At 39.7% G+C, this 26,256-nt stretch overlaps 1 protein-coding gene across 2 annotated transcripts in view; it reads right to left on the bottom strand.

The window, feature by feature from the left end:
• The window catches only part of WWC2 (WW and C2 domain containing 2), a 95,513-nt gene that overhangs the window by 7,638 nt on the left and 61,619 nt on the right, over window positions 1–26,256 (bottom strand). For both annotated transcript variants that reach the window (XM_042014925.1, XM_042014926.1), the window contains exons 9-21: window positions 24,904–25,146; window positions 20,053–20,142; window positions 18,517–19,124; window positions 14,921–15,044; window positions 14,019–14,099; window positions 13,849–13,935; window positions 12,291–12,483; window positions 10,545–10,715; window positions 9,644–9,756; window positions 8,472–8,664; window positions 6,351–6,515; window positions 3,730–3,822; window positions 2,369–2,611 (exon numbers count right to left, since the gene is read on the bottom strand). In XM_042014925.1, the coding sequence (XP_041870859.1) occupies window positions 2,369–2,611; window positions 3,730–3,822; window positions 6,351–6,515; window positions 8,472–8,664; window positions 9,644–9,756; window positions 10,545–10,715; window positions 12,291–12,483; window positions 13,849–13,935; window positions 14,019–14,099; window positions 14,921–15,044; window positions 18,517–19,124; window positions 20,053–20,142; window positions 24,904–25,146 (2,404 nt within the window). The remainder of the gene's footprint in view (window positions 1–2,368; window positions 2,612–3,729; window positions 3,823–6,350; window positions 6,516–8,471; window positions 8,665–9,643; window positions 9,757–10,544; window positions 10,716–12,290; window positions 12,484–13,848; window positions 13,936–14,018; window positions 14,100–14,920; window positions 15,045–18,516; window positions 19,125–20,052; window positions 20,143–24,903; window positions 25,147–26,256) is intronic.

Genomic DNA, 26,256 nt, shown 5'->3' with positions numbered 1-26,256 from the left:
AGAATTACCTCTGTTTTCTGATCTGCAGGTATTAGTGGGCATTACATACTTGCTGCACTTAGGAAGGTGTGGAAGGAACGGGAGGGAAGGTATGGAGTCTGTGGATTTGGCTTCAAGCAGAGTAACTACATGCTAGCAAGCAGCCACTGATTTTCAACATTCCCCACATCTGCAGTTTCATTTTTCACATGAGACTCTCAATTTCTCTGGCGTTTCCAGCTGCTGCATTAGTCTGTGCCATTATAATGCCTGCAGGATCTAAGAAATAATCTATGACAATGTTCTCTAGGCTGCTGTGTTTTGCTAACCCAAGGGGAAACACTGACAACACAGTACAGCGCTCTCAGGGTTGTTTTGCTCTGCAGGGGAAGTCTGCAATGATTTGAAGGGTAGAAATATTTCTAGAAACTTTGTAAGCACTCTTCAAAGAGGTGGAGTGACTATGATCATTGTTCTGACTTTTACCTCGGAAAGGAGGACTTAAATGCTGTGCTAGTGCCTTCCTATATTTTAGGAATGTGTATTATTACCCTTATTCCTCACCACAGTGTGTGTAATGGTGTTGATCACTGACAGCAGCCATACAAAATGTGACAAACCTACCTCCTGCCTTGAAAGAGCCAGCTGAAATAAAGCACAAATCCAAAGGATTCATAATAAGAAATGTTGCATAGGCATACTTTGTTCTAGAGGGAATAGCTTTTGAATGGGAGTAATTTAAATGAAACACTCAGAAACTATAATTTCTGTACTGCATCCAGCATTAGACATAAACTATGAACTTCTACATAAATTTAGCTATGCTTCTTTTCTATAAGCTACTATTTTTATGGGTTAAAACTTAGATCAAATTCATATAATGAATTCACGTGGTAAAAACCAACACACTTACAGTAAGTTTAAACACTGCACTATCTTCCCCCATGTTGCCCAAGGGTTTTTCAGAACACTCATCAATGTTCACCATAAACTCTGCTAGTGTTTTATAGTTGTTTTAGTACTCCACTACCTACAGTCAACAGCAGGTGCCACAAGAGGGACCAGAAGACAGAACAGGACACAAATGTAGAATTGGGAGAACATACTGGGGAAAAGTTTTGTTTCCTAAGGTATCAGTCAAGGACTTCTTGAAATATGTGGTATCATTATATGCATTTTTCTACCATAAATTTAGCAAATCAATAAATTAGTAATTTTTTGAACTTATGCAAACTTGTAGCACTCAATGTTTTGTTGAAAACACTTTTACAGTTTCTGAATGTCATGCTATGTTTGCTTGCATTTAACCTGCCATCTGTTCAATTCTCTACTTCTTGGAGAATTAAAGACCATGATTAATTGCTCTCTTCCACCGCACTCATGGTTGTATGGACTTCAGTTGTAGCTACTTAGCGATTCCTAATATGGAAGTTGTTTCCTCCTCTGACTATCCTTGTTGACCCTCTGTAGTTTTCTCATCTGTTTTGAAAAGGGAAACCAATAATGAACTGTGTTTATGTTACAGGCATAATAGTATTTAGATGCTAAAGCAATGATTTGTTTTGTTCCAAGTATTTTCCTTAGCAATTCTTGTCTTATTTGCTTTTTGACATCTGCTGGTCCTGTGATGTTTTTGTTTATGTTTTTGTCTCTTATATGTGGAGTATCTTATTCCTAACATCTAACTCAGAGCTCATCTTTGTATATGTAAATATTAGGATCACCCTTTCCTCTTCTACACAAGGCTATTTACTGACATTTAGCTTTAAAAAAAACAAAACAACAAAACCAACAACTATTGCTTACCTATGAGGAGGGCCTCTGCACCTAGTTAAAACTTTCCATTTTTACTACTCTGAATAAATGGGCATACCAAAACCCTAGTATCTATCACCCATAAAGAGCTAAGGAGCATAGATCCCTCCTGGCTGTCACTCACAACCTCCCCGCATTGAAAACTGACGTACATTCACTGACTTGGATGGGAAGGGGGCTCCAGAAGGCGTCTGCTCCAACCTCCTGCTCACAGTAGGTGATGCCAGAGCTGAGTGGTCAGGGTCTGAACCAGTTAGGTTCAGAATACCTCCAACTGTGCAGGTTGGGTGGATTTTGGTTTTTTTTCTTGGCTGGGCTTTTAACTCCTCCAACAACCTCTCCAGGCCCCTATTCCCATCAATAATCTCCTTAATGATTTAAAAACCCAACCAACCTCCCAAAAACTGTGTAATTCAGAGATGTAATTAGTAATTACACTGTGTAATTCAGAGATGTAATTAGTCAAATGTGAGCTTCTGTAAAGATCTTTTAACGAGATTGACTAAATTCTTCAACAAATTTATAGCAAAGGTAGGGGCATATTTACTCACACATATCTCAATGCTGCTCATACCTGTTTTTCAGCTTGTTTCAAGAGTTTCTGGAAACGTTCATCCTCTAGCACACACAGAGGAAGGTCTGCCTCTCCTCTACCTTTCATTTCCTCAAGCTTTTGTTTAAGGTCCCGCAAGGCCTGGAGCTCATCGTTGAGACGATTCTGTCTTGTGCGCGATGCCTGGAGGTCCAGCTCCAAGTCCAGGGAAGTGCGCGTGGGGCACTCCAGCGCAGCTCTTCGCATGATCGGCTGGCAAACAGGCTGAGCCGTTTGGGAGACAGAACAATGAAAGTTAATACCTAGAGAGGCTGGTGGAGGGTTTGACATATTACAGTCAGAAAAGCTCAAATATTTTTTTGGGTTTTTTTACCAGTCCTTTATTCTGAAGTCAAAAAATTCGCCTATCCTGGAATTTTTGTTTAGTCACTAGCTAAAAATAAATGCTCCAACCAAGTGCACAATGATATATTTACAGGTTAAAGACAAAAAACCCCATTCTGATCCCTGGGATGACACTACCAGGAGACACAACACTACACAGAATTCCCCACAGATTTCAACTACATTATTTATTTTTGTAAATATTTGCTTTTTCAAGGCCTAACCAAACACATAATGTTACAAACTCTGTAAACATGCATTTCTTCAGCATATTTCACATTATTTACTGTCCTTTCACAGTGGGTTTTTGCATGAGTAAGTCAGGCAGGAGAAGTCATCTCAGAGTACTCAGCATCCCAGCCTCTTCTTTCTTATGCAAAATGTAATCCTGCTACCCGGTAACAAGGCTTCCAAAGGACTATTTTTCTAGTTACAATTAAGACTAAAATATAACTCTCTAAATTTATGTAAGAATGAATTTCATGCAAGAGAAATAGAATCTTCCTCTCTTGTCCTTCAATCCTTTTGCTACTTGAATACTTTTGGTGAAGAGTAAATTCCCTTTAAAAGGACATCTAAATCCTTGAAATCTTCACTAAAATTTGCTCAGGATGTATATTTCTGGTGTTGACTTTTGTGCAACACAGGCCATCTTGTGTCACTTTACAATATGCAGGTTCTTTAACCCAGACCCCTTTGACAGTAACTCAAGTTCAACAATAAGCTCAAGTTCAACAACAAATGCCATGATGCTGAGCATCAGTGTCTTGCTGCTGGCTTCAGCCACAACTAAAACAACACAGGCTTCGTTGAAGGGGAGATGACATTGGAGTGAGACCACTATGTTGAGATTTCAACTTGAAACTACAGGACATAATTGTGGTACTTGTGTTGCTTTTGCTGAAATACTTGAAATATAGTGTATCTTTCATGTTATTTGGTATTCCTACTCTCCCCATACTTTGTTTTAAATGACGTGCAGGTAACGCAGCACATACCCGTTTAACTCTCAGGCTCCGTCGTTCCATAGCGTTTCTCACAAAGAGAGACTTCTTGGCTAGTGTGGAGCTGTCACTGTCACTGCGATTCAACTGTCAAAATGTACACAACAAACAGATATAAAGCACCTTCATATGCAAATACACCTGCATTGGTAGAACCAGTCAGGGAACCTCAGTGTTTATATACATGTAGGTCATATTCTTAGTACAAAGTTAACAAGTTTGCAACTAGAATAAGCATCTATTCTAAAATTCTAATCCTACACCAAGACAACCATTGATCTTACTGAATGAATAGTGAGTAGACTCTTTAGGAATGCAAGGAAGGTAACTATGGTTATTAAGTACTGACAAATCATTGTCTGGCTGCAGATACAAACTATGGATTTCACCTACCTGGGGCAGGCTTTTAACAAATTTACTACAGGGAAGGTAAATTACTATAGACATGCACCTGTCCAACAAACAGTATTTTTGTATTGTTATTAATTGTAACAAGCAAAGGTGTGCCTACAGCTTCCTTTGGAAGCACTTCCTGCTCCTTAAAATTATGCACCACAGCTCGACAGTAGCTTCTTCGTAACTTTAGCATTATTTCATACACATCAGTGCAGAATGATTGTTAGGTGCATCAGCATCTAACAGGTGGTAACCTCCAGGGAAAACAGAAGCATCTCTCTGCAGAAAATGTATTTCACCTCTTCAGGAAGGGACAAAAAAGGGAATCATTCTGCTAACATTTCAGTAAGCAAAGCCAAAGGCCCTAAAGTGTGCTTACACAGGACTGACTGGGAGCTGGGGGTGGGAAACACAACCACTTGCAATACAAGTACACCTCTTGAGAGACAAATCTGTCTTTTCACCATGAGCTGCTACTGGGAGCTCACCCCTGGATACAGAGAGGTGGCCATAGTCACTCATGTTCTTTAGGCACTTTTCAAGAGACATTTTCCAAAGCACAGACTTTGGTTCTGTCCATTAGGCCTCAAAGATCTCTGTGTTTTCTGTAACATCGTATGAGAGTAGGTGCTCTTTTAAAGCCAGGCCATCTCTTCTGATTAGAGAGCAGCTGTCACTTCACCGGAGTACATTCAACAGGTGCTTTTCTCTCATACAGCACCATAAAGCAAGGAAGGCTGGATATGCCTGTGGTGCAAACGAGGGACTGGGACTGGGGAGACCCCAGCTCTTCAGCCCTCTCTGTGAACTTGGATGCAGCTACAGTGCCCACTCTGGAGCCCCCAGCAGTGGGCAACAAGTGTTTCTGACACTGCAAAAGGTTCATCTGCAAACATGTTCTTTTCACGGGGTACTTTGCTTCCAGGCAATGCCATACACAATGAGAAACAGAATGGTTTATTCAAGGTAGGTCTTTTTTTTGATTCTAGCTCTTGGCAGCAGTTATGTAGCAATGTTACACCCAATACTTTCCCAGATGCAAAAACCCCAAGAGTTTACACTAACTAAGCTACCGAAGCAACTAGTTTTACTTCCTGTTGAAGACCTGCATAGGCAGCAAACTAAGGGGATTCTTTTTTTTTTTTTTTGCCAATACAGCTAATTTGCATTTATGGATTAAGTTCCAGCACAGGAATTAAGATGAAGGCTAGCTTCTGAATTCAGCCAACAATGTATCCAAATTATGTAAAGATTGTTAGAAAACAGTCTGCTATGTTTCATTCTGGAAGGTATATGGAATAGTTATTAATATGTAGGTATTGACTATAGATTTATTTTTTTTAGGCTAATGAGAATCACAGACAAGTGATGAACTTTAATGTTCCCAAATAATTAAGGCAACTGCCTCTAACTGAACTGGGGAATTAAAGCATAAGTTTTTGGTTTATTTTAAAAAGAGGTACTTGTATGAGTAAGTAGAAACTAAAGATCAAAATAAACTGCCTTTTCTAGGGCATTTCTGTGATTAAAATCTATGGAGCTGGTAATCCATGCTTAAATCTTTAAACACATGATTTTCATAGTTTAGCAGCAACAAGACTCACAATTTATATCTTTTCTTCTTTTTCCATGCTACCATAGATCTAGAGAGACTGGAGAATTTAGCTGCCAAAGCCATGTTTAAAACCCCGTCCCGAGGCAGCACCCGCACATCTTTCAAAGATGCAATTACAGCAGGATTTGGGCTGCCTAGGTTTAAAACCAGTTGAGATACAAAGCAAGATTTAAAATTGATGACTGAGCTCTTTCCACACTGTTACCCTTAAATGGTTGCATTATTAAAATATGGTAATGCAATGGCATTTTACAGCGAATTCTATTTCATGTTGTAACAAATTGTTTTGCTGTGAGAGCGCTGGAGTTGCTGATGTGCAAGGAAACACACTTTTTGCAGACAGCCAGCACAGGCATCTGTGTTATTTCTCTCCAATAGGATGTATTTTTGCCCTAGTTGAGGTGTTTTGCAAGAGTATGCAACTCTGCTGAAAGTCAATGCTATTATGCATCAGCTCAGATAGGGAGAGACTCTAGAGAAAGCACAGGCTCTGCCTCTTGCAGGGAGAATTGGTACATGACTCCCTGTCATTAATGCTTCATTCCCAAGAAGTTAAATGACTCTTTAGTTAATAGCTCTTCATTCCAAGTGTTTTTCCCCTTACCCTACAGATGTATTGGTTCCGCTCGCCTGGAGAGAAGGTTTGGGAGCGCACTATCATGCTGTTCCTGACAAAGGGACGCTGTCTGGAGCTCCAGCTGGCTCTGTCCTTGGGTCGGACTGGTGTGTTCTCATTAAGCGATTCCTCAGTGTTAGTCTCTTTATCAACCTATGAAAAGGAATTTAATGCAGAAGACTTACTATAACCAGATACATGCCACCATGTAGTTTTTGTACCTTTGGATTTTACAAGCATTCTCATCACCTTGCAGTGGATGGAGAAAGACCAGCAGCAAAAAGCACCCTGCATTTACAGAGAAGTTATTCTAAGTAAAGAAATACAAAATTCCCAAGAGGCTTAACAGTGTGTGGAGAGGCTTTGAAGGTACTCTTTGTAGGCAGTAAAGCCAAAGACCTTTGCTGCTCGGCAGATGGCTTGATGCAAACAGTGCAAGAAATGTTTTGCTTTGCCATTTGCAGACATGATGATTATTGCACATTTATATTTACTTTGTTTGGTATTTGCAGAAGAGCAAGGTTCTGCCATGCCTGAGATGGTGCCTGTGAACACTGAAAGAGGGCAGCTGGGAAGGTTACACTGCCCAGGTCCTTCCAGACATACTGCCATACATTCCCAAGCCTCAGCAGCAGGGCTGCTTTCTGGCAATCTCCAGAGCTTCACCAGCCTTTTGAACCCAGGGAAAAGACAGCTGGCTGCTGTCCCTCAGCACAGCCTGCTGTCTACTGCCCCACATGTGCTAGAGGGAGCCTCAAGTGCCCCCATCCCCGTGGGTGGTACAGCCTGTGCTTACTTCCATGCTGCACTCATCCTGGCTGCTGGGCTAGACCAAGCTCTGCAGCAGCTGGAACATCCAGTGTTACTGGTGTGCACTGGGGCTTTTTCTTCAACTTGGGTAATTTAATGAGGTTCATCATTTTCGAAGTGCAGGTGATAAATACAGTGACCTAAATAGCACAACAGCAACCCCGAGAGGATGTGGCATACAGAGATCTATGCTGTGGCTGGCTCTGCAGTGGAGTCTGCTGTCTTTCACTCCTTGTCCAGGTCCACCCAGCCCAGGCCTAGCAAAGTACTTGTGTGCGTGTCTGACCTTCACACGTGTCCTTGCTGTCTCCCCTTGCCGAGTTAGGGCTTTGATCTATATTCACTGGCTACCCAGCAGACTGTCAGTCCTTTTAATACCACAGCCTTAGCTCATTTGGCATCTTGCCACATTAATTGGAAGTTAATTACTGTTTCCAGTAAGTCCACTGAGATGTTAAACTTTTGTATTGTCACAAAGGTGAAGGAACGAGATGTCACTCTTTGTCTTTTTACTTCTGCTGTTTTATAGAACTTGTGGGTATAAAACATGCAGAAGTGTTTTTATTAAGATGCAGAAAGCTTCTAAAAATTTCATTTCGGAGAGTGTGCTACCACATCAGGCATACTAAACATCTACTAAAAGTGCTTTCAAGAAAGTGGAATATAGTTTAAAGCCAACAGTTACCAAGAATATGGAATCTGAATTTGCTTTATGCAGTGTGTGGGTGCAACAGTACCCTCAATAGTTCAAAAGTATACACAGTTTTAATACACATTTTGGAATTTTCTGTTCATTAATCTTTTGTCCTTTTTTCTGCTAAGACAGTTTTTGTATTTCACGCCCTAAAATAAAGGGAAAAAATAAGGAAATCCCTGCACTGGTTTAAAGATCTTGACCCATGTCATGTGTTTCCCCCTGTTTGTCAGATGAATCTGAAGGAAAAAAAGGGAAACAACGAAACACATGTGCAGAAATATTTTAAATATGCACAGGCTGAAGCTACTGAACTGCTTTGTATTTTGAATATTCTCCATATGCAACAAAAAAAGTGAAGATAGAGTGTCTTGGTTAATTGTCCTGGACTTAGACGTTCTGCCTAGCATGTCTGTTCAATGTCCTCTTCATAGTTCAGAAGTGACCACACCAATTTTGTTACAAGTACATACTGACAAGTGCTACAGCAAAGGCCACATCAAATTGTAAATGCACAGATGCAGCAGACTTCCATATTAATTTCTCAGAAACAGATTTTTAGACACGGTAAGATACTGCAGGAATGTGAATTTTAAGATATTCACCAGTGTTAGAATTACAGCAGCTTGCTGGCTTTCACGGGCCTCATTGCTGTTCTCTCTGTTCTTGTCTTCATTCATTTCTGGTGCATCCATGAGTAACCCCAGGTCATCATTAGAGTCGCCTTCTACTGCCAGCTTAATGTCATCTTCCTCTTCATCCACAATTTCATCAGAGGCCTCTGCAAGGATCTCTAGCCTGTATGAACAGAAGTAACCCAGGCTTATTCTGAAACTGAAAAAGCTCACCAGACAAAGATACCAGAAAGCCCAGACCTGCACCCATGTATGGGGTATGCATTTTCCTGACAGGGAAAACAACTATCATCCAAATGCTTCCACTTAGTTCACGTGAAGGCCCATTTCATTGCTGCCTCCAGCAAAACCCAGCAAGCGCTACTACAGTTCACCTTCAAGGTCGTTACGACAACACTGCACTATATTCAATAGCTGTAATGGTGATAAGTTCATAAAACAAAAATGCAACTCTCCCCTTCCCCCATAATAAAGCAGGTATTTACTTCTACACTGCAGCTAAGAAATTGCACAGTAACAGAACTCAAATAGCAATTTAGCAAGAAATCTGTTTCTTGGGAAAGTTCACAATTTCTTCAAAAACGAGACTATCAATGGAAGCACACCCACACTGACTTTGTCAGACAGCAGCTCTCTTTTCAAATCCTGTTATTTGCTTGTTACACTTAATGGAACTATAATTGATATTTTGCTATACTTCCAGTGGCTTCACAGCCCAAGTGGTTTCACAGGAAGATGTACATGGAATGGAGGAGCATTGGCAGTAGGAGTTCATAGAGCAGCCAAGACACTGTAAACCTAAAAGAACATGAATTAATTGACCACACAAGAGAAAAAGACTTTACTCTAATTCCAGTGGTGGTGAGGCACTGGAACAGGTTGTCCGGAGAAGCTGTGGATGTCCTGTTCTTGGAAATGTTCGAGGCCAGGTTGGATGGGGTGTTGAGCAACCTGGTCTAGTGGAAGGTGTCCCTGCCCATGGCAGTGGTATTAGACTGGATGATCTTTAAAGATCCCTTCCAACCCATACCATTCTACAAGTCTATGATCTCCAAAAGTACAGCCCTTTTGTTTGTCTAAGAAAAGGAAGAATTAGCTGAATCATTCAGGCATGAACAGTGAGGGAGGGAAAGTGGCTTTACCAGTCTTCCTCAGAGGCCCTTTGCTCCTGTTCCTTCTCCTCATCTTCAGCCAGCTCTTGTTCTACTGCTTCCAGCTCAGCAGATGTCCTCTTCAGCAGAGCTGACACAGCATCCTGCTCACAAGGAAAAAGTAGATGAAACCAGAATTGAATGATACATAACCGGTAAAAAAAAGACAACTCTTGCAAGAGCTGCATTACCCTACTGCTCCCTGATGTCAGCAGAAACAGATCACAAGGGTAAGGGGTTTGAATTGTCAGTGTATAGCACATTGAATGATTATTTTTAAACAGAGTAAATCTCAATGAAAACCAATTGGTTTTAAAATGATAATGCAATCAAATATGTTCCTGCCATCCTTCAATGTATTTTCTTGTCTCCCCACTTATACTAGTAATGTTCTTAGCTGAAAAAAAGGTGCTCTTCAAAGTTACACTTTCTATGCAGTTCTCTTAAGAAGGGATTAAAGCAGAAAAGCTTGTTTAACCAGAAGAGTTAGTATGTTTTGCATAAACAACATGTTCAATGCAATGGGGCTTTAAGTAGGCAGATTTGAATAGTTAATAAATAGCAATTTTCAAGGTGTGCATGTGAAAATAAATTATACACTTAAGGATGCTCTTCAATAACATTCTTTCTAAAAAGAAACACAGCTGAAAGGTTTCAAATTGGGAGTACAATTTTGTATCCAGTAAAAAGCTTCTGCCCATCCCCACTCCTGTCTGACACCCCATATAGGCCCTACACACAAAGTCACTTTAGACAAAAGTGCCTGCAAAACAGGGCCTTGGACCTTCGGGGGAGGGCAGTTCACACATTCAAGTAACTACAATGCAACAGCACAATTGGAGTCTCTGGGTTTTTTTTTTGCTATCACAGTTATAGCCAGCACATTGCTCACCAAGTCCAGTGAGTCCAACGATTGTGATTGCTTGCTTAACAGAAACATGTATTCGTCATTTTGTTCCTTGGGTTCTTTGCCGGGACTCTGCTTGCAAGGCAACAGGTTGTACCACAGAGTACAGGTCTCATCAGAAAGTGATACATCTGCCAGGCTGATCTGAGTCCCAGACTGCACAAAATAAGAAAAGGGAAGAAAATTATTTAAATTTGTTCTGTTTCCTACAAAACAGCTGAAATTCTACTGTACTTATCATGCAAAACAGGCAGCACAAACTTGACATGAACCTGAATTCCCTTTTTAACTCTACAGTTTGTATTTCCCTCCACTTCCAGTTATAGACAAATAGAAATACATGGAAAAGTCCTTCATCTTGTCCATTCTGCCACCTCTTATTTCAGTCTTCAGAATTTCTCCCCACCCCCCATACCACGGGATTGCCCACACCTGCTCTAGTGCATTCACTAAGGAAAACCTGTGCAGCACCAGCTCGTGTCACATGATCTTTCAGCTGTCCCACCACAGAAATCATCCATATGGCAAATAATGGATGACCTTGCTTGCTCAAACCAGGGAAGGAGGAGATGAAGAGCCAGTAAAAGAGATTAAGAAACCCTTTCATTTGGACAAGCACTGACACCCACCGAGTTGGTACTCTGGGAAAACTACTGAAGTACTCATTTTGGGCTGTGCCTTGGAGATTAAAATCCTCTGTTCTTTGGTAAAGCGTATTATCTCCACAGCTACTGGGCTGCACACAGAACTCTTGCCAAGACTCTGGTCCTGTTGTCCAGGGCTTTCTGCCGGGGATGGTACTCCCAACTCTTTCATTTGATCTTGCGAATAACCCTTGTCTTCGTTGGGATTTTTTGTTATTTTTGAGTCCTTTCTTCACCTTTGTATCCTGCCTGATGTCGCATTTTTGTTCTGTTGCCCTTCCCTTTCCTCAGGGGAAAACTCTTACATACTGAAAGAGGCCAATACATTCCCCAGGAATTAAGTTAACTTCTATGTTCTGAAAGTGAGGCTATTTCACAGTAGTTGGAACTGATGAACCCCAGCAGATTCCAGCATCACTTCAGTGTGTTGTAACTGAAAAAATCTCACTGTGCTACTAAAATCCCTCTCATGGTGGAAAACTAGAGTTGTACCAGACCATGCAAGAGCAATTTGGAAGTAAATGAAGCATCACTGATTCGGTGATGACTACGATTAACAAGAAAATTTAAAGTGACAGCTTCCAATGGGCTGATCTATAAATGTCATGCCTTTTTATTATTTCAACAGATCATAAAGATCAAAACAGTGTCCATCATATAAGCTAAAATAACATCCAAAACATAATTTAGTTTGTTCTTTGTGAAAAGTAGTGATAATGAGGGTTTGCTCTCTTTTTTTTTTACTGTGGCTCTTCTTCAGCTTTTACTTTAAAACCTAGTGTTAAAGTAATGTTGCATTGAAGTTTACGGGGGTTTTATGTATAAAATGGCAAAGATGGAATATCAATCTGTAATTAAAGGGTTAAGGTAGTGTTAGAATTATCAAAACACCTTCCATCCAGGATTACATTCTGTATCAGCAGTTTCGGTGAAAGGCAGTATTCTAGGTACTATAGCAACAACTAAGTTATGCTTCAGGCTTTGTCTCCAAGGGCTGTGGAATTTTAGCAGCCTTGACCATCAAAACAAGAGGGGACACTACAAACAAATGCATGCCAAAAAAAGCACCAGAAATAAAACCGCATACCAAGCACTCTTCCCGACGACTTCTACTGACAGCACAAACATCTACTCTCAGTGTCTTCTGCAGCAGTGTTACTTGAGAAATGGCTACTCTGAATATCTCGTTGAATAAAAGGGTTTCCATGGCAGGATGAACTTTAGTGCGGAACAGACAGCTGATATCAGTCGAGGATGGAAGGACTGCTACTCTAATATACCTGCCAGAAACAAAACCAAATCTTTACCTCTGTTGAAACTGGCACTTGCTGGTGATGCATAAGAGAAGTTCACCCCATCAACTTAAGGAGTGCAAAGCAACAAAATAGAACAGGAACTTATCAGTGGAATGGAAAAGAAGTGACAAAAATGAGTCAGAAACTCCTCTTGTCCCTTGCAAAAACATTTCCCAAAAGGGAGTTTCTGTGCCTGGTAAGGTAGTAGCAAGAGAGGTAGCAGTTTCTGACTCTATCCAAGTTTAGTACTGTAAACAATGAAGATCATCTCACAGATGGAAGGAAACATGTTCTTAATGTTAATTAAAAAGAGAAATTTACTCTTCTATAGTTTTTCTGTATTCTTGTGCTAAATGTTAGCGGACTTGGAAGGTCAGCAGAGGAAAGACTAGTTCAGAGAAGGAAGGATAGTAGTAGAACAACCATTTGTTATTAACAAAAACAAACAGAAAAATCCAGCAAGCACCCAGGCCTCTATCCTTAATGCATCCTTTCCATACCCAGTGGCTTCCTATTTATCTGCCAATCAAATTTAAGGCAATAGGATACAAAGGGAAAGACACCTGCAAGAAAACCAAATTTTCTGAGGATTGATTATGTCCTACTCCAATCTTGCTAAGCTTTTCAACAGTTTAAGGTAGTCTTACAGTCTGTCAAAAAGCTCACTCAAGTACAAGTGTCCCCAAGGCAAGCTGTACCTATTTATACAGATGAGAATTTTGGATTAGAAATTCAGTGGTAACATATTCAGGCATTTCGGTTCATTTTCTACATATGACTTGCACTGTAATTTACTTTTAGACTTTCCATGTTGGTGCAATTTGACTCAAGAACTAATCCTTAACAGACCTCCAAGCTCCAGTTGTTAGGGATGGTGTATCTCAATGTGACTGTGCTTGTCCACTTGCAATTTACTAAATTACCCCTTCCCTTTAAAAGCTCCCTTAAAATACAAATACTGCTTTAAATACCATTTTACATCAATAAGACACTTAAATGTAAAAAGACAACATTGTGAGCTGAAAGGATGCCAAAGCATCAGAAGAATGTTTTTAGTAACTACAGCATAGCTGTTCAGCACTCACAAAGCTACAGAATGTTTAGAAGCACTAGATAAAACACCATTTAAAAATCCTTTTTATTCCACTTTAGTGGAATGTGCAAATTTCCTGATAACTTCTTTTTCTTGCTGGAATATGCAAAAGCTAAATACTACAACAGTTTGAAAAGTTTTGTACATATTTCAGTACTCTTAAGCTGTAAATCAACCAATTACTTTAGAGAATTTTTTACAATTTATTATTATATTCTTGTATTTCAACACTACTTCTCAGTGATTGTTTGACTTACACCTTAGAGCCAAGGGGGACAGAAAACGCCGGAAGGTTTCTAAGCCGTACTATGATTATCACGAAACTTGAATTGCCGTGGTCATATCTGTTAAAGAAAGGACAACATGAGGGAAGTTTACTATTCACATGTATGTATAAACAGGAATATTCCCTTTGCTGGTCACTCACCTGAGTCCTATTTGTACCTGAGCAGCCTCTAGAGTTGTTGCATCATCTTCACTATATACAATGTCCTCATTTTCATTTGGTCTAGGAAAATAAGGCAAATACTCAAATTTAGGAAAATTATAGTTAGCTTTCAGCAATTATTAAGGTATGCATACACAGAACCTATATCCATTCTCCTAAACACGCTGATTTAATTACAGCATGCACTCCAAATAAGAATTTCAGAGCCTACACAATAGCAGTGCTTGTTTTAGGGACAGTCACTGCTGGAATAGTTTGACAACTGCAGTAATGATTCAGAAAGGCCTTAGGCTGATTACTGAAGATTACAGGCAACCCTATATAAACTAGTATGAAGAATCCTACAGAAGTTGTCTGGTCAAAAAATAACAGCAAATATGTTTCTTATATCCTGATCACCACAGTGAACCCTATACCTCAACCTGGATTATTTTAATACCATCATTACAACAGTTTTTTCTTGTCTTTTCTATAACCTCTTTTTAAAAATAAAAACATTCCAAAAAATGCTATACAATCTTAAAAATCCTAAACAAAACAAGAAGTAAAACCAGTGACTCTGAGTAGTGTCAATAGAGTCACATGGCAGAACCTGCATAGTTTACATCAAGCTTTCCTCTTGGGAACACTTCTAGCATGAGAAAATCCCCCAAGATTATAAGGAAATGTATATTAATGCTATTCAACCAAATTATACAAGCACAAAAAATAACCCAAATCAAACTTCATTGTTTGGCAAATATGCTGTCCTTTCCATCTAAAAGTACAAATTATTTCTAAAAAAGGCAGGGCTCATTAACAACTTCTGCTGATACTGTGTAACTGATCATAGATAAATTTAAATTTTTGGTGTTAGGACTTGCATGATTTCTCAAACCTACTGTTTCACAGAAGCTTCATATACACCACTATCTCCAGCTACAGACTCATCAGACACAGCAGCAGATACACAAGCTGTTTTCTCCTCAAGCAGATGACCAGCTGTTCTCCTTGGTAAATCACCACCTACAAAAAGGAAAAAGAATGAAAATTAGTCCAAGAGATTAATAGTCAGAAAGAGAGATGAGCATAGCTTAGAAAGTTGTCAAGTTGAAAGCGGTGACCCTTAACTGAGTACCACAGAGTAGTTTTGTTCTGTATCATTAAACATTCTGAGACTGTACTGCTGTTACCACGTATTTTGGCTGCAGATATAACCAGACTGATGAACTTGAAAATGTACTATTATACCTTCACAGAGACACAGACTCCTATGATCACCCTTATGCATTCAGCTAGTTATTGTCCTTCATTATCAACCCTCATTATTCTGAACTTTAAACCAGTATTTGCCATGTTCACAGTCAGCACTGTGGTAACACTTCAGCTACATGCCCAGTGCTTGCCTACTCTTTATTAAATATTCAAAAGTCAGACAGACACCCTCTCCCCAGTGATATAACTGCTAGAAATCCTCTCTGGTTTTCTATCATCAAAAACTTTCTATGCTACAGCCTCTCAATGACTACTTAGCTTTAATCTTCAACTTGCATTCATATGCGAGTGTCATGCAGTGAAGCCACATTCGGCAGCACAGTAAGCTGAGGGCCTATGCAGTCCTTTTATCTGCCAATGGGTGAGGATATTGGTATGCATTATCATCCCCATCTGAATCATGACTTTACATCCTGTTAAGATGTTAAAATTTAAGGCTCTAGATTAGATGATTGATTGCTGCATTTGTGCTTTTATTTATGGCAGTAGGAATGCTTTTTCCTTGATGATGAAGTGCTCTTTCCCTTCCCCCCCACCATGTGAGGGGTGAAGGTGATGACATGATTTATTGATTACCCTTAGGAATTACCACAGCAGCCTGAATTGACTTTGACAATGACACAGACTGACTGTGGAAGAACTACATGATATTCCAACTTGGTTTCTGACAGCAGGGACATGTGCAGAGCAGCAAATATCTCTACGGTTCACCTGTACAGAAAAGTCAGACAGCCAGAGAAGCAGGTGAACACTGCATCTAGAGAGCCAGTGCAGTTTACATGACGACAGCAGCTGTACTACTTTCGAGTCTTTGTCTATGCCCAAGTTAAGATTCAGCAGTATTCAGATCTGCAGTCTTGTAAAAACCTAAGCGTGTAGGCTGAAATTTTCTATGCAGGTTTATGCCTCCAGCTGAGTTTGTTCAAACCTTCCCATTCAGCATCACAGCAGTTTCAAGAATGAAACTGGAGTAGAAACACTAAACCAACCCCAGGTCTGTGTCTCACTGTTAATGTACTGAAGTCTCACCATGAGGTCCATTTTACTGTGGAAATCAGAGGTATTAAAGTGTAATTAGTTAATACCTGGCTATTCAAAATTCAAATACTTGTTTTGGCAGCCTTAATACAGGTTTAAAGACAATTTGTATTATGCATATGACGCTACATGAGGAAGTATCAGTATGAAGAATCAAAGGATGAATTTACATTTTAAAACAATAACTACTTACATAGACTTAAAAGGCAACCCGACAATATCCAGAATAAGAGGTCCTCAAAAAGTTAAAAAATGTTAGACAACCACAGTATGCCTTTGAAAATAATGATATATAGAAATAAATTAAAAAAAAAAAAAAGTTCTGATTCCACATAGCCCAAAGTGCTCCCAAATTCCAAGGCATTTAGAATTCATTTCTCAGACTAGGTGAGTAGCAGCCAGATTGCAAAAACAGACTGAAAATTGTTGTTAATTTGGAAAGGATATGCTGCTGAAATACAGGCAGGAAAAATAATTATTGTTTCAATCTTTTACAATATGGCTCTAAAGTAAAATAACTACTGTGCTACAGCATCCTGAAAAGACAAAGGACAAAAAGACCCTCTCCCCCCAAAATTCCCCTTCCATGTTTTTTCACGTTGCATTTCACAGGTTCAGACCATTAAGACATCAGTCAATTTCTTGCTTTCTTTCTGCACAGTGAAGTAGAGTGGGGACTCCCAGCTTGTACTAAGCATACCATACCTTTCTCTTCTGGTGCCACATTGCTCTGGCCAACATTGAAATTACTACAGTACTGCAGTAAGCTAATCTAATTAGACAACAGATGTTACAACAATTCCTTGAGAGAATTACAAAAATAAAAGCAAATTTCTCATTAAAATATATAACTGTATGAATATGTCCAGGTACTACTATTAAAAATTGGAAAACTCCAAGCACAAGTGTTCAAGCTTGGCAACAAATCTGAACAATGCTCAAGAGCTAGGCCATATTTATTCTAGAACACCAAATTCCTTAGTTAGCTACTTCCCTACCAGCTCAGAAATACAGTTGGAAATGCCAGGTACTGACCAGGTTTCAAATAGGGCTGCCAGTGCTCAGCACTACTGAAATGTGTCTCACTCAGTTCTTCCTTGAGAAAACAGAGCCACTGTGTAACATAAACATGAATGGTTTGCAACATACTTGAAGACAGTGACACAGAATGACACTAGCAAAAATAAATGTGCAGAGAGAGCACAACATACTGTCAGCCCCAACAAAAGGCAGCAAAGCGAGCACTCTAAGACTGAGCACAAGCCATCAATTCTTGACAGCTGGGATTTTTGAAATTCTGGCTCTGCCAAAGGTTTTGACAGTATGAGATGATTAAGTATGTTGCATGGCTTTTGCTGCAGACCAGAAGTGGAATTCATCACACCTAATTCAGCCACCTCAAAGTTAACTAGTAACTAAGGGTACCTTGATAACTCACAGTCATTCATCCCTTCTTCCTTAAAGGGAAGTATGCTTTAGGAGACAAGATGTCCTAATTTTTGGGAGTTACCCACAGATGGCAGGGGGAGCCCTAGACTAGCTTAGGACCTCTGTTCTAACTTGGATAAAAAGCTAAAAGCTGTGAAATCCATGTTAAAAATGGGGCAACTCTCACTGTAACTTACATGGCATGTAGTCACCTGTCTTTCTCAACTCAAAATGAACTGCAGATCTTTCAGTGATAGCAGGCTCAAATAATTAGATACACATCACACATAATTCTCAGTCCAGAAGTCTCTTTTACTGAGGATGTCAGTTTGTAACTTACTCTTCAATGAGAAACAAAGGATCTGATTTCAAGTTATCAAACAAACAGCAGAGGGTATTTGCTCTATATCCATACATCCTGACAGAATCTAGGAACACCATGCATCCTCCATGCTTTCAAAATCCAGCTTCAGGTTTTTATGTTACTGTTTTCACAACAGATTAATACATGATTAATATATGAACTTTCTTTCTAAAATAGCTATTGAAAAGTGTAGACAGAATCAGGGTGATTGCAGCTCTCTGCAGCCAAAACTGGAAGTTAGGTAACATCCCTCAGAACTACTGACTGCCCACGATGGCAAGTGCATGCTGATCAAGACACTCTTCAGTTACACAAGGTACCTCTTCATTTCAAGAGCCAGCTGTTAATTTTCATGTTACATATACATTTGACATTACTTTTTTTTTTAATTACCTGAACTTCCTTCATGTAGAGAAGGCAGAGGCTGCCTAACATTTAGATCTTTATCATCTGTAGGAATCTGAGATCCTGCTCTGGCTTCAGAGTCCAATAATATTTGGTTCTCGCAGAAGCTAATGCCTGCAAAATCACCTGAAAGGTCAGAGTCTTCAAAGTCCGTAGTGAGGTGATGCAGAGGGGAATTTTGAGCTGACACTGAAAATGCAGCTTCTAAAACCAAAGGGGAGCCTGGGGGGGACAAGGAGGAGAGTGAGGATCTGGAAGACAGTGATGTCACAGATTTGGGAGGTTCAGTCAATTTGGGATGGTCTGCAGCTGAAGGAGAGTCACTGTAACCCAGTCTCCCATGGGAACTGACCACTTCATTTTCATGAATGGTAGTGATAGGCCCCGAAGGAATGTAACCAGTTTTTTCTTGCAATATGAAATCAAGTTTGTACTGATAGTCCAAATCTGCAATTTGATCGCCTTGGTTATAGTAGAGATCTGTGGAGCTGAGTGAGTTTAGCGATCCTCTGCTTGATGTGTTCAGAGATCCCCGGCTGGATGCCAGGGATCCCAAACTGCTCCCTGAAGACACAGATAACGTACTAGCTGAGAGGCTGCAAAGAAAGCACAAACACATAGTGATGTTACTAAACTAAACCAGCACAGAACAGAACAAAGAGAGGGAAGCTTGACTGAAACAGCCCTGCAACAGATTACAACCGAAAGCTGCTTGGGGCATTATGTTTTTTAAGCACCCATACCTTGGCACCAGTGTGCCCAACCTGCACACAACCAGGGCAACTTATCCAGCTTATGGCCAGCTGCCTAAGCCCCTTTTCTTCTGGAGAAGGCTGCAGATTTGACAAACTGGTCCAGCAGTAACAGCAGCCTTCTCAGCTATTATATCCCACTGGAAACCTGCTCCACTCTGATGTGGGTGCTCATGTGGTCAATGTGACAGCACAAGGATCCCCAAGATGGAGCTTTTGGCAGCACAGGAGTGTTGCTACCTCTAGAGCAATTCATGCAGCCTACCCCCTGCCCAAGCACCTGGGAAATAAGCCAGATAGAAGACAACTTATAGCAGAACTGCTTCCCATCTGTATGGCAACAGGCACTCCATGTGCACAGTAAATCCAACTATATAAATTATGGCAAAGGCTGTAACATGCACTCTTGTCCTGTTAATAATAGGAGATAAGGAGTCCTGCCAGGCCAGAGAAAGTGAGTGCCACTGTCTCGGTTCTGGAGGACTGCTGGGAAAAAACGTCAGGAAAAATAATTCAAGCAGGCCCTTCTAAACACTTAAAAGTTGTTTACAGAATAGTTACAGAACTATCAACTTAGAAAATTTACTGAAATTATAAAAGTACACCAGGTTTGCATGGTGACAAAACACTTGAAGCTATTACACTTGCATTTTCTTAGTTAAATACTAAATAAATTTTGCTGAGCCTCCAGCTAGGAGAAAATCCTAAGAATGAAGTTGAGACATCCAGGTCCACTACAAAACAGGTTCTACATTATGCAGTACAGTCTCACCTCCTAAGTTGTGAATGCAAACAGGTAGTTAACTTTGTAGTTTCTTCAAGTTTCTGTACCAAATCTTTTCTTCTCTCCTCCAGCTTTAATCTGCAAAGAGATGTACATATTAGTTCAGGAAAGCATTACAGAATAGGCTAGAACATTTTATAGATAAAAAAGAAACAAAGTGAAGATCCCTCATTTTTTTATCAGGTTGCCAGTGACTAAAATCCAAAATACTGTGTTAGCTTTCAGTCTGATCATAAAACCCCCAACTGCTTCAGCAGAGTGACTTTACCTGCAGAATACCAAGCACTGTAACAAACCTGCTGAGTGTACAAGCAAGCACAGGGTTGGGACATTCACACTGTACCAAGGGGAACATGCACCCAATAAAAGAGTAACTGATGAGCACTGGGAAAATAGCTGCAACTTCAGGATAATAAGGTCTGCACTCATACAGTTTTTAAAAGCCATGCTGCAGACTGCCTCCTCACTTAATATAGCTCCAGGAAAAAAAAAAACAACCAACAAAACCAGGAAAAAAACACCAAAACAAACAAACAAACTAGAAGAACACTAATACCAGTAATACCAGTATTAGTTTTGATATTTTGAAGTTTAAAATCAAAGCAATCCCTTTAATTTCAGAATCTTTATATAGAGATAAAGCACAGCAAATCAAAGCAGCATTCAGTGAAAGGTTCTGAGACTACAGACCATATTTAGGAGTCCTTGGTAAAGATTTCTACATTCCCAACAGCTTTGTCAGCACCTCAGAGCCACACAGCATTGTAATGCTTATCATCAAGTTCACCTTTATGAGAAAGCAGGATTTATTGCCTCCTGCTTTGTTAGCTAGCGCAGCTCTAAAGCCACAAAAGAGGGAACTCTCCTATTCCTCTTGGGTAGTAGAAATGATTCACTAACCTTTAGAGTGATTTTTTTCCCCTCTTATAATTCCCTTTTATCACTCCATTTACACTAAATAAATTGCTTTCTCTCCGTGGATTCAGCTAAAATCTTCCTGTAGTTGTGGATTACTGTATTCTCCTCTAGGCCTTGCTCAGTCAACTGATACATGTCACAAGTTCTCAAGCAACTGAGAAACAAGAAACATCAACCACTGTTTTCTTACACAAAGTGAATTAACTGAATGAGATACTCAAGAGTGCCCAGAATTCACTCCCTTTGGATGTCAGATACCAGTAAAAAGACATTAAGTCCCTGATTCAGCAAAGCATGAAAAGCATTTGCTTACACCCATGCTCATTCAATGAGCAAATCTGGGTTATGCAAAGGTGAATAAGTTACCCCGAGGTCAGTGAGAGTGTGACTTCCACTCCACTGCCCACGCCACATGTGCTCTCACACTGCAGTGATGTGTTCATCTGCCAATACCTGCTAAGGCTGTTAAAAGCATACACAGTCTTTCATTCTTTGCTCAGGAAGACACACACACAAGAATTCTTGGTTTCCACACCAAGAATTATGTTCATCTATAGTATCAGACACTATTTCCTATCATTTTACTATCTATTGATGCCTTCTGTCTTAATTTAAAGCCTAATCTATCCTGCTTGTCCCAAGCAAGAATGCTCTTCAGTATCTCTTTTGTGGCTTTTCAGTAGTGAACTATCATTTTTTTCTCAAGGAAGAGGCACAGAAATTGCTCTGTGTTCAACTACTAATGGTAGAAGACAAGAAAGGAAATAAAAGCTTAGGAATTTCTCTGACTGAAGTCTTCAAAAGACACATCTACAGCCACCTCAAGAGGGACATTATAGCAACTGAATTTGTACTATTGAACTAAAATGTTTCATTGGTTTTTGCCTCAAAAGCACAATCATTTATTTTCTTTTACTATCTTAAGGAGGTTGATAAATACAATTTATCCTTTATAATTTAGCACCTGAAAAAAAATTCTTTCCTGGAAGTAATTTGATGTACTAGTAATTAAATACAAGTGTTAATACTTGTAGGCTAACGTCAGAAAGATGTTAGTCACAAATCACAAACACAAGCTGGGTGATGAAATCATTTGTGGAAGTTCAAAGAAATGCAGTAAGTCATTTCATTATCTCACAACAAATTGAGATTCAGAGAAAGTTCTTTCATTCTACACCAGGCCAAATGGAAAAAAGACCAACAACTCCATAGCCAAAACTTTAAGATAACGAACCTTCCCTCTTTATAGCATAAGCAGGAACTTTAATATCCAAAAAACCCTGTGTAAACACCTAAACAACCACTGTGTTATCTATTCTGACACTGGCCTCTCTCAGTCTCTCCTGTTTGCACCCCTTCTATTTAAATTAACCCATTACTCACTGCAGAAGGGACTTCAGGTTAGTGAGCCATCTTTCTCTCTTGATCTTAAATTGTAACATTGCTGAGAAGAGCAGAGAATCTTTAAAGAAGATACATTAAAAAGTGCACATACCTCACCTTTCAATGCAAACTTAGATGGACACATTCATTTGTGACAGGCACAAGAGCAGGTGCCAGTTTTGCAGGCAACAGCACAAGCAAGTACTTAAAGCATGGACCTGTTCAAATGACTGTGTTTACTTGGGAGATACTGCCAAGGATTAAAGCAATAATGGAATCTCCCTGACAGGAACTCAGAGGCAAGAAAGTACCAAGTAGTTCTCAACAGTCCCACAATCCAGTTATTACTACACAGTTGCTTTAAGGCTTCTTAAAGCAGTCAGAGTATGCCCTGTCTCTGCCTTTTTGAAGGTGATATGTTATGATCTACACCCTCCTTCTGTAAATTGAATCCATGTACATCTACCACTGGCAATTTCAGCATCCTGCTCCAAAATAACCCGGGGCTATGCTATAATGTTTTTGTTTTAAGTCAGAGCACATCTCCTGTTTCTTTTCCCTTTAGATATAAAAAAAACCCCAAACCACTAAACCAAATGAAAGAACCCTCATCATGTTAAGTTCTGGCACAATCCACAGCTTCTTATGCTGCTGCTTCTTTATCAGTTCCTATGAAAACACTGCAAACTGAAGGCACTCAAGAAACCTCATAGAAGAAAATGGTAATGCAACAATAGTACAATATTCTGAAGATGGCACGGCTCCTCCACTGATAATGGAGAGGAGAATCTCCCTCATCTCCAAGAAACAGAACACTGCTGATTGATCTGAAACAATTAAATGTATTTTTTTTAAATTAACATTTCAGAAAAACTTTCATCATGTGAATCCTTCTGAAAATGAAGATCTACTTTATGTTTATATTAGACAAACCAGAAATAATCCTCAAAATAGCCCGGTGTGAAAAAATTAATGTGCCCTGAAGTCACCAAAGGAGACAGTTTTAATATTAACAGTTGAAGCTAGAAATTCACTGGACATTCGCTGGAATAACAAAAAAGCAAACCAGAACCCACCATAAGTGCTACCTCAACCAGCAGTGCTCAACATATCTTACGTTAACCTCAGGGAAAAAAAGCCTAAACCACATTTTCAGGATTAAAAACCAAAGGAAAAAAGTTTGAGGAAAAGAGAGGAAAAAAAGGAAGCTCTAACAACTCATTCTGTCACTATACATGGAAAATTCACAATGGGGGACAATTTTACTTGTCCTTGGTACTCCATGTTTGGCATCTGACATGTATGGGAACACAGTCAGGCACAGAACTTTCTCTGGCACTAAAGCAAATCCAAACCACAAGATTCAAACACCAGCTACCTATTTATGGCTTGAGTCAAGATTTAGCTATACAACAGCATATTATCAAAATCTTAGATTCAAAATACTTATCTGTGACTGTGATTTTATTATTGACCCCTTATTCACCATTTATTAATGGAAGTCAGAGAGCAACAGATCCATGGTACTTTAGGTACTACTACCACAGACAGGTAGCTTCTCCTGTAAAAATATAGTTCCCTTTTCTAAAACATATTTGGATTATTAATATAATGTAGTTTAAGCTATTATAAAGTGTAGACATGTTAAGAAAAATCTTGCCTAATACACACATTTGTACTTTGTAAAAAAAAAAATCTTCCTTGTTACTCAGCTACAATTTAGGACTCAGCTTCTAATGCTATAACAGGAATTTTGCAATACAGCACCCTGGAGCAACAGCAGGTGTTTCCCAGTAAAGGGAAGTAAGAAAGCCACACAATGCCAATTGTATTACTTCAGTAAGGCATGCCATACTGATACACACAAGGACATTCTGTGTTTATTGCATTTTATGTGGGCTAGAGGTGCCCTTAAATTTATTTCCACTTAGAGCTGATGAAAAGTCCTTTTGTGACAGTCAGCTTTGATTTTCTCAAACTCTGAATATGGCTGAAAACAATTTATTGTGAGACTAGCTTCACTTACTAGTTAGGTAGCAGCAAGCTAGAAAAGTTTTGCAGCAATTATGCTTCTCATCTCAACTTTTTTGGGTTTTTTTCCCCTTTTGGTTGCATTTTTGCTTGTAATAAAACTCACAATGAAAGGCTTCAGTTGTTGCAATGATCGAGATAATCTTTGTAACCTGAGTTCAAACAGTTTGCAGCTATTATCAGAAATGAGTGAATGATGTATTGCCTTCCCGCTGGTATGTTGACATTCCTCAGTTATTTAACATCTGTCACAGGCATTTTCATGCTGGTAACAAGCGCAGAGCAACTGATACTGCAGAGCACATACAGGGTGTTCACATTCTCTCACAGTATTGAAGACTTCTTTGTTTTTCTGCCCACTGGGCTAATAACAAATTTAATTAAGATCTACATAGAACAGTCACTGAAGGAAAACAGCCCATCATGGCATAGTTCAGGGTCTGCAATGAGTACAAAGGTTAGACTGCAGAAAGCAGCATTTAATATTAGCAAAAGGCAACCCCTTACCTTTCAGCAAGTGCTTGACTGGGTGTGTTTTTCACAGACACCAGCTCTTCCTCAAGCCTCTTCCTTTCTGTTTCTAGCTGCTCTAGCTCATCTTGAGTACGTTTGCGTGGTGTAATAAACTGGAGCTCCTTTAAAAGCTCTTCTTTTTCATTGATTAACATCAGTTTTTCCTTTTCCACATCCAGCGCTGCAGGCCAGGCTTCACTATCTAGCTTAGAGAGTTCAATCTTCAAATTAGCCATGCTAAAATAAAACAAAGCAGATTTGCCTGAGTCCAGCACAGCACACAAAGCCCAGGAAAGAGAGAAGCGATACAGTATTTTGAAAGATATCAGGCTATAACAACATTTTGTACTCAAAGCCCTACTTTTAGTTTGCTTCCCAAGAATGCAGGCTATGCCAGAGAATCAGGCCACATATTGAGGCCAGCAGCAATATGCATATGTGTTAAAAATTAGTTGCTCCTATTCCAGTTCAAGTAGAAGTCACAACGTTTATTAAAAGCTTTATTAAAAGAAATCTGTCTGGTAACATAGCAGTGGCACCATGCTTTACTCATTCATGAGTATGATGGATTTCTCCTACGCTGTGGGAGGCCGATGGCTCCTCAGAAACAGACACGACCATGGTGAAAGAATGTGCACCATAGCAAGGTGCTCACTTCAGCAAATCTTAAGACAAAAGCATTGCTCTTCTATGCAATTGAAAAAAGGCAATGCAACAGCAGCTATCTAAAGAAAAGAGAGATGAACTCAACAGTTTGAGTTTGTGCAACTGCTGTTCCCATGGCAGTAGTGGGGGATCAAGACCACCAAAGGCCCTGAAGCCCTCAACCCATTTCCAGAAGGGTCTGGAACAACAGACTGCTAGTGATAACTAATCTGCATAGAAAGTGAGAAACATAACTCCAGGGCAAGAAAAGCTTGGTTATAAACAGATACCCCCACAGGTGCCCCAGGACCTGGGACACCCCATCAGATGGATTGATGCTGGAGCCAGAACTGGTGGTGTTTGTTTTCTTTGTTTGTTTCCTTCCTTTCTCTCCCTCTCCAATTTCATTCTACCCCCTATTCAAAATCCATCACCACTTGTTTATACTCAGAGGTCAGGGACTAATATCCCAATTTCCATGCCGTGTGTATAATTTACCAGTAGAAGTTTTAATAATAAAGTAATAGAATAGGTAAGTTTTTGCAGACTCTTTGACTTTTGTAATTCCTTTTTGACCATGGGCATCTATGAATCTTGGGTGCTCTTAAGGTCCACCTTAAGAGTGGGGTGCCACAACAGGCCAAAAAGGAATATTAGCCAGATCTTCACCACATCAGGATAGGATTGTCAGCATGCTGTATC

The sequence above is a fragment of the Corvus kubaryi genome, unplaced genomic scaffold (assembly GCF_017639235.1).
Source record: "Corvus kubaryi isolate FWS band 111438036 unplaced genomic scaffold, C.kubaryi_AGA036_p1.0 split3-131, whole genome shotgun sequence".
Taxonomy (NCBI): domain Eukaryota; kingdom Metazoa; phylum Chordata; class Aves; order Passeriformes; family Corvidae; genus Corvus; species Corvus kubaryi.
This window is presented reverse-complemented; position numbering and strand designations above follow the sequence as displayed.